The sequence below is a fragment of the Pezoporus occidentalis genome, unplaced genomic scaffold (genome assembly GCF_034315485.1).
Source record: "Pezoporus occidentalis ecotype Australia unplaced genomic scaffold, CSIRO_AGI_Poc_V1 ctg2, whole genome shotgun sequence".
Taxonomy (NCBI): Eukaryota; Metazoa; Chordata; class Aves; order Psittaciformes; family Psittacidae; genus Pezoporus; species Pezoporus occidentalis.
This window is the reverse complement of record NW_026913855.1, coordinates 19,737,501-19,746,795: the sequence shown is the minus strand read 5'-3', so window position 1 is coordinate 19,746,795 and position 9,295 is coordinate 19,737,501. Positions and strand designations below refer to the sequence as shown.

General features: G+C 37.6%; 1 protein-coding gene across 3 annotated transcripts in view; it reads right to left on the bottom strand.

The window, feature by feature from the left end:
* Nucleotides 1-1,845: 1,845 nt before the first annotated feature.
* The window catches only part of SALL3 (spalt like transcription factor 3), a 26,776-nt gene continuing 19,326 nt past the window's right edge, over nucleotides 1,846-9,295 (bottom strand). For 2 of the 3 annotated variants that reach the window (XM_062618061.1, XM_062618060.1), the window contains exons 3-4: nucleotides 8,839-9,179; nucleotides 1,846-7,855 (exon numbers count right to left, since the gene is read on the bottom strand). In XM_062618061.1, coding sequence (XP_062474045.1) covers nucleotides 7,424-7,855; nucleotides 8,839-9,179 — 773 coding nt within the window. In that variant the 3' untranslated portion in view covers nucleotides 1,846-7,423. Of the gene's footprint in view, nucleotides 7,856-8,838 lie in introns of all 3 variants that reach the window. The other variant, XM_062618059.1, reaches the window with a different exon arrangement.

Below are 9,295 nucleotides of genomic sequence, written 5' to 3'. Positions count from 1 at the left end.
ATGTACGGGAAGAAAATGAAACCAAAGGAATTGTCAGAGCAGCGCTACTTTGCAGAAGAGAAACAGAAGATGCATGAACGCAGAAGAAACACTGGCAAACTCCTTCATGAACATAGTAGGGGTTGGGGATGAGGAAAGATGTAGGCTGCAGAGACTACCAGCCTCACTTAACCTACCTTCTGTGAGGCTGAAATTGTAGCTATTGTAATAGGATGCTTGAGAACATGTTTTTAAAAATTCCTTTCAATGAGTAATACTGGTTGGCATGTGTCATTAGTTTACTCAGGGTGAACTGTGGGGCACTGGGCTACCCAGTGAAAGGGAAAGTACCACAGTCTGACCTGACTGTTGCCAAATATTGAAACAGATGTCACATCCAATGGCACAAGATATATACACAACTGTTTGAAGACTAAATTGAATTTTCTTTTAACCAAATGTAAGAAATGCACAGGGAACTTGATTCTGCTACCCATTAGATGAATTGGCTAATGTCTTATAATAAATCCTGTTGGTTTCAGCAAACCTGTTGGAATAGGATGATGGCAGGCTAGAACCTAGGTAAAGGACTAAATTCTAGCTGTAAAGTGATCTAGAAAGCTATGTTGGAAAGAGTAATTCAATAGGAAATGAGCAGAAGATACGGCAAGTCCCAAGCCAGTTTTGCCTACAAAACCCTACCTGAAAAGCTGTGTTCCCTTGTTTGAGGTACATATCTGTTCTCACTAGGAATGCTTAAAAAAGCAAAAATCCAAACCAAACCTCCTATATCAGGCACATTATTCAGAGCATGAAGGGATACAAACCCAGTGGAAATGTGCCAGCCAACATCTTCCGGTGACCACATCTTTTTATGTGCACATTTTATTTGCTGCACGCAACAGGCAGCGACATTGGAATACCAGCATAGGTGTTCACTTACATCCTCCACCACCAGCCTATCTTGAATACATTACTTAGGTATCTATAGGTTAGGTATCTATAGGTCCCATATGAAGTGTGCATTGTAGTAGAACAAGTGCCAAGTGTTTGATGAAACTGGCTGAACCACAAGTGCTAATCAACACACAAGTCAACACCCTACAGACATGTTGGCTGGTAATCAGAATGGGGCAGTGGAGAGATGTCGCTAATCCCCAGGGGGGAAGTAAAGAGATTCTTTAGACTACTGTTCCTCATGCCTTTACACCATGATGAGAATCAGCGAAGCTAACATCACTGAGGCCAGCTTAAACAAAACTAAACCAAAACCTTTCCTTATATTCAAATAAAAAAGACAAAGATTATCAACAGAATTAATTGAGCTCATATATTTAGTGCATGAATTAGTTGCTGAAGAAGTTGCTTAACATAGTTTTGTAAATCAGATAATTCTTACCCGTAAAAAAATATTAAATATAGTTTGCCACTCTAGGAAGCATATTACTTTCTATTTAATATCCAAATGATAGCAAGCATTACCTTTGGAATTATTTAATTATTTATTTAAACACACTTATATACAGTGAGTGACTCATCGTGGTATAATAATTTGTTTGAACATAATCTGAAGACTTCTATAACTTAGTGTTAACACATTTGAAACTTAGAAACTTTCCTCACAAGCCTTCATAAATGTAATTGTAGTCACGACATGCCTTTTTTGTCACGATTCCCAGTTTTTGTTTCTTTACGAGGGCCAACACCATTTAATACTGTTTTAATTGCATCTGAAATGAGTAACGCTTGAGCAAAATATGCAACAAAGTTTGAAATTAAATTTAAGCAGGTAAAGAAATTTAAAACATACATGTTTATAGATACATGTATATTATATATTGGTGTATAATAATGTATACACACATATTTATTTTAATGTTTAGCTTTAATAGCAAAAGTACAGTAGAATTCCAGTGATAGCAAGATTTGATTCTAGATTATCCATAGAAAATTGGTGCACTTTTTCTGAAAATCAGTACAAGCTCAAAACAAAATGTGATACCAAATAATCTCTGTCGTAGTCTAAAACCAATAATCAATTTGAACACCTAAATAATTGAATTAAACCTTATAGTAATCAAATGGATACTTGGTAATGAAATACCTCCACTGGAAAAATGGTACTGAGTAAAATTTTGTTATCAGTTCCAAGTAGGTGAGTGTACAACATTTAGGATAAGGCCTCTCAGTCCTGACTGGAGCCTATAGGTGCTACTGGAGTACAAATAATAAATAACAGTACATGTACTGTAAACTCTCTAAAATCAGCGATAATACCAAGCATTTTACATCTCTGAAACACTGTACAAGCATAAAACTATTCCTCACAACATCCCTGTGAGGTAGGTACGAAAGTACTACCCCATCTTTACTGATGGGGCAACTCATCCCAATACTAAAAGGTGCTAGCTGACCCTGCAATGGGGAGATCAATCCCTGACTCCCAGAGGCCCCAGAAGTATGTAATTCTCAAGCAGAATCAGAGTGTAATTAGTGACTTGCCCACATCCCTAAAATACATCAGTGGCACTGCCCAAAGCTGTTGGCTTTCACATTTGTCACTCTGTCACCTGATTGAAACATTCTCCCTTCTGAAAAAATAAAATACTATGCATTGGTGATGTAACACACACAAACATGTATTTTTCTTTTCATAAATCTGCTGATATGTTTAATATCTACAAAAGTAGATTCCCTGTGAGTGCCTATCTTGTCTAGGACAGCCATAGCAAGAGTCTCACATTTTTCTACTTTCATGCATAAAAGTTACAAGTTTTTACTCATTTATGTGAAAAGGTACTGATTATTCATATGATGACATCAAATTCTGTATTAAGGGGCAGAGTAATCTTTTTTTTTTAGATTCAACTTTCAGGACCTCCTTTAAAACTAGGATAATCCTGTGATATGTACTAAAATATATATGTATTCTCATTTCCCTCTTTTTTAAAAATAGAAGTCCAGAATGGTTTTGCCTAGACATACTCTATATACTCTATACTATATAGCTAGTCATTGTTTTGATGACATGTAAAGTAAAGCAAGACGTCTGAATGTGGAAGCAGTCCCTCTTGCACCAGTATAAACCTGGAGTATCTCCACAGAAGCCCATGGAGTTTCAGTGGTATAAAAACAGGCAAATGAAGTTAGCATAAGGACCTCCATCCTCCTGACCATCTGTAGCTGCCCTATACCAGCAACACTAACAAACGTCATGCCTTCATCTGGAGGAAAGAGTGCGAATGGCATGTTTGTTAGGAAATCCTGTGAGCTATGCACATACCTGACATCACTGAAGACTTCATCATTCATTATGCTAGTATTACACAGAGATGTAAAATACAGGTAGCTCTTTTGACTTCTGCAGAATTAGAGAAAAAGGAAAAAAATAAAACACAGTATCTTTCCAAATGACAGAGTACATGCAGAGAAGTAAATTAAAGGCAACACAAACACAGCACAAATGCAGCTTTAGAAAAACAAAGTATTTGTCAAGATAGAAAGGACAAAGGTAGAGGAACAAATACTAAATCCAGGGCTTATATATGTAAAAGGAAAACAAAACAAAAAAAAACAAATGGCAAAAAAGTAGGTTATGTCAATCCTTTGACATAAATGCTTTCTAGTAACTCATGGGAAAAAAATGTAAGTAAAGAGTTTGAAAGCCTTGCTGTCATAAAATAACCCTCCCCTCAAAAAATTGTAACCAGCAATTTTTCTGATTATATAGAATTCCTACATGGCTCTGTAATTCAGCAGACTTTGACCATTTTTACCTATGTAGCACATTTTATTATTCAATGTCTCCCTATAATAAAAAAAATAACCCGTTCGTATTTAAAAATAGATACTATTCTACTTCAGTATAATTTTTTTGCAAGGAGGGGAGGGCAGGTAATTTTCCTCTTGTGTTTTGAACAGAACCATAACTATCAGGATTCCTTTGCTTTCCTCCTCTTCTCCATATCTTGTTTTCTCACAACAAGGTTCAGGGATGATATGCGTGCAGGAACGCAAGCACAAACCTATCTTTGAAGCACTGGAGAAAACTCGTACCTTCTTTGGGTAGGTTTTATGAAACAGAATATCTTCATAACAAGGCCACTGAAAGATGATTAATACAGATTTTTCTCTTTTATTTATCTTTTGTCCGTTTTAAATGCAGCAGGCATTCATCACCGGATTATAACAACTTGAAGGTTACTCAACATACAGCTTTTTTGCAGGAGATACTTTATCACATGCCTAACCTTATATGAAATAATTTCATTTAAATCAACATGAAAAAATAATTTGGTTAAAGTTAGACATTCTTTGATAAATCAGGATGTTGGAAAAAAAGAAGAAACAAAGCCATGGGTTTAAACATACAGGATATGTCATTTGGAATGAATGGATGCGTGTTGCCAATTTTTTATTTTTTCAAAAATTTTAGAATTTGAACTGCTCCTGGTAAATTTGTTCCCAAATTTTATCATGCGGTGTATCAGTGTTCAGAAAGCAGTCAATTCAAAACAGTAGTCCCTTCAAAGGCTGTTCCCCCCCTCCAAAATATGGTGGATTTTTGTTCCACTGTCTTGTGAGAAATGCTTTTAGGTTTTATTTTCATTGGAAAAGAAACTTCAATAATTCAATCCCTTTGCATTGTTAATATATTAGAATAGCATTTGAATATAAGGTGTCGACCTTATTCTGATTTTCAGATGCGACGATTACAAGTCATTGACACCAATCTACCACAAGTGACCTTAGTCATGTATCTTGCCCTGTTATTAGAATAATCAAGGAACGCAATTCAGAAATTATATTACATCCTGCATTTTATTCAATTCCATATGACAAAAATAGTAACCTAGACTAAGACATCCATTTCAATCAGTAGATGTGTCAAGCCAACAAGATTTAATAATAAAAAATATTGGATCTAGGTAACAATTCCCAGCTGTTTCAGGGAGGCTCCTAGCCCTACATGGTATCACAGTATAAAAATAGTGTCTCTCTTCACCATGCAGAGAGGAATGACCTAACCCTGAATACAAAATGGGGTCAGTCTTACTGTACCATCATCAACCATCTTATTTACAACACTTTACATATTTTTCTTTTTTTCCTTTTTCATTTTTTCTTCTCTTTTTTTTTTTTTCTTTTTTTAAGTTATACACATCCTTTAGGGAATAGAGATAACACTACATGGTACCAAATACTAACAAAAAAAAAAAAAAGTCACACCAAAAATGACACAGATAAATAAAAACATTCAACTGCTGAAATACAGCAACATTAAGCCACCTCAGTTTTCTTTTTTTTCCAACGCTTGTAAACACCCCTAACCACTCACACACTGTGGCAAAAAAAGATGTTACACTATAGAGGTGTTATAGATACATAATTTTGCTTATATATAGATAGAGGTATCTATATATCCCTATCTCATCACTGTAGAAAATGGAGCTGTTCATTGTTCATTTCCAATAGAAACAAACAGCTAATTAGTCTCCGAACCTCTTTTCACTCCATTACATGATGGCAGAAATAGTCCATCCTCTTACAGTAATGGTTTTTGTTGTATAAGATTGTCCTATTTTTCAGTCTCAACTGAGAAGACCTCACTGTCTGATTCATTCTTCAGGGGCATAAAACTTCTTGTGCTGTTACCCAGCTACCCATAACGTCCCTTAAGCAGTTCTGCTGGACGGAATTTCATAGTGTCAACTCCACCATGCTTGTAATGCACAAAAATGAGGTAGTACACAAAACATTTACTGTTCAAGTTTTGATTAAGCCCCAGTCTCCTCAGCATCCCCAGCCTAGCTTATGAGTGGAACCTTTCCCTTTATTTACTTGGTGTAATTTAAACAATGCAATTAACATAAAATTATATTCGGTTAATCAGAGTACATTGTGCTTTGGAGTAATCTCAGAAGATAATCAACAAGAGTTGGAAATAGATACAGAGTATTTGTATGTTACTACTGCTCATGCTGCCCAAAAGTTATTATTTTGTTCCCATGTTATTAGGCAGTCAACATCTTTCTCGTGGGTATGTGTGAAAGAGACAGAACAGATTACAGTAAAATTAAACCTACACAATGTTCTCCTTCGTCTATCCTAGACTTGTATTAATATCACACTCCTAAGATAAATGTATCAGAATTCTGTCGGGGGTGGTCACGCTTTTAAGTGGGCTTTGTAGGAAAGTTAAATGAATCATTTCTATTTAAGAAATGGCAGGCCCCATATTTCCTAAGGATCTGACAGTTCTCTGCAACTCTTCTGCTTAGTTAATAGAGATCTCTCATTGTTCAACCTTAAAACAAAACAAGAAACTGCAAAAGGGTTCTCCTCCTTAAGTACTATTTATAAAATAGTTTACATCTTTGTTCAGTTTCAAATTATAGACAAACCTCCCTAATACAAAATACTAAAAGTGCAATAGTATAAATTAAGAGTTTGCAACCACATTATACAAACATTACCTTTTTTATTGTACAGCTTTGATAACATGGAGTATTTACTCACAACGGTTTATAATGTTGTGAATAATTTACGGTGCTCAGGTTTGTCTGTAACTTGTTTTCCAATCATTGAGCTAAAGTCCACACTACATTTTTATTTTTATTTTTCATTTAATAGAACAACTGTCCACATAGCAGCTACAAATATTTAAATAAAAAAAGGTTTGTTACTGACAGGTACTTGCACATGAAAAGCATGCTATCTTTCCCAATAAAACTTCACAATTTTGCCTGCATTAAAATAAACCACTTATTTATAGTAAAACCAAAAAAAAACCCAAAACCAACCAACCAAACATACCAAAAAAAAAAAAAAAAGAAAAAAAGGAAAAATCACATAGCCAGATGTATTTTGCAGTACAAAAGCTTCATTTAAGTTTGGGGCTAGTATATTGTCTGTTACCCGCATAATCTTAACATTATAAATACTACAGACAAGGATACTGTAATAATACACAGCATTGGGGTACTAACTCACTTATTTAAGATTAAGATTCCTAAAACCATAGTCCAAGTTACTAACTAATTTGAACAAAACCAGCAAATAAGTGTGACAGAATGCTGTAATGAAGCCCCCCTTTCTCAGGTGATAGTAAGTTTTGTAAGAAGCAAAGTAGACGTAGACTAGCCTCTTTCTGTTTCTAATGAAGTTATCCCATGATTTGTGGTTTTTTTTTGTGTTCTGTTAAATTAAAAGATTTCAAAGTTCTCTGTAACAGTCAAACTCACTGTTGAAAGAAGTACCATGCAAATCTTGCAAGACAACTTTTCAGCAGCCACAAAGTTATGTATTTCTGCTATGGGTAAAACTTTAAAGGGAACCTATGCATTTAGGTCAGGAAACTAATGCTTAGCTTCAAAAGCTGTACATGGAACAGGACAAGTGTTGTGTCGAGTAGCAGTCCAACAGTTATTCAGAATGAATGCTTTTAATTTATGCCAATCTCTTTATTATCCTCAATAAATCTGGTGAATGGACGACTGGCTCCCGTTTCAGAACTTGCTTTGTCCAGACCGACAATGGGAGGGCTGCTGCCCGTGCGAGCTTTGTCCATGCCACTGGTAAGGTTACTTAGAGGCGGGATGGCGCCTCCGCCTAGACTTACTGGGAGCTGAGGAATGCCTCCGTTCTGTATGACAGAAATCTCATTGTTCTTCATAGCAAGTCCGTTAGTGATAGCTGCAGCGTATTGGTTCCAAAAACTGGGGTCAACGTTCATGGCCCGAGCTGCCAAATCCTTCTGGAACATCTCAGAGAACTTGAGTGCGTCGCCACCGAGCAGAGCCATGGGGTTTTCCACAGAGAGGCGGCGGCCACGGCGTGCAGGCGCGTTATTCCACATGTGAGTTCCCATGTGAACCTGCGGAGCAAAAGGGGACAAGAAGCACCCCCAAGATAGCACATTCTGGTGAGGTGGCTGGCCTGAAATGCTGTTACTTACAGTACCACTTGCTTTAAAAAAGTCTTTTAATTCACACTAAAAACATGTCAATCCTAGTTAAGACACAGTTCTAAGGCCCAGTCAACCTACACAAAGAAAACCCAGCTCTGAAGTAATTTTCCAATGTGCATTTTGTTTCTCCTCAGTGAAAATGAACGCAGCACTGCAAGAGGGTATCTAATATCCTCGTAGACAAGACAATTTCACATGCTAGCTCGGAGTCTTCAAATGCTGAAGAATACCAAGGGCATTACTTACAGTAGGACAAGGGTGGGTTTTTTTCTGCCCTTCTTTTTACATCTTGTCTACTTCCACAATATTTTCTCTCGTCAGAGGCATCAATTAGTTTCGTTAAATTTAATACTCTAAAAAGGGACATTTAAAAATGTATTCCCCAGTCTGTGTCCTGATAGTTAACCACACTGTGGGAATAAGAGGTGTGAGTCCTGTAGTGACCCACTGCAAATCAGTGGGAAACAGCTTTCTAGTCTGCAGAGCGGAACAGAAAATGAAAATCTGAGAAGCACCCAAGGAGCTGAGCAAACTTTAAGTTTCTGGGTTATAGCCAGGCTATTTTGCACTGATGGCCCACAGGAACCACCAGAACACATCCATCAGCTGACTGCATGTGCCCTCATGTCTTGTCAGGAGAACTACTACGTGCAAGCATGTATACCTAGAACCAGTTTTAAAGTTCACATCATTCCACAGCCACTTTCCTGGAAGCAGTGGAAGCATAATAAACACCACTATACAGCAAGCATTTCCTTGAAACTCACTTCTCTCTGACTCGCTTCTCTCCTCTCTTTGGGACAAGCACTTAGCACTAAAACCTGCCGAGTTCAAGAATGGTGCCTTAACCCCCCCGCCCCTAGCCTTCACAGTTTTATTTGGCCTCTTACCTTAAGATTCCCCTTTGTGGTAAAAGCTCTACCACAGATTGTGCAACCAAACGGTTTTTCACCAGTATGGGTGCGCTCGTGTATCTGCAGTGCACTTGCTGAGGAGAAGGTCTTTCCGCACGACTGACAGTTGTGCTGCTTGGGAGTCCGGCGAGGGGGGGGCGCCAGCATAGGGGTGATCCCCGGACTCATCACTGTCTGTGGTGCAGCAGGAACCTGGATTCCAGCTGGAAGCGAGGGAACCTCACCCAAAGAGATCGGCTTGCTGTGACCATTCACTTCCATTTTGATCATGGTAGGTGCTGTACTGGTGACCAGGCTAGGAGTACTTTGGCTGGGACCTAGAGTAAAGTTGGGTTCAAATAACTGAGAAGGCAGCTCTTTTAATTTGTGCGTCAGTAAGTGCTGTTTTAAATTACCCATAGTGGAACACCCACGACTGCAGACTGTACAAACA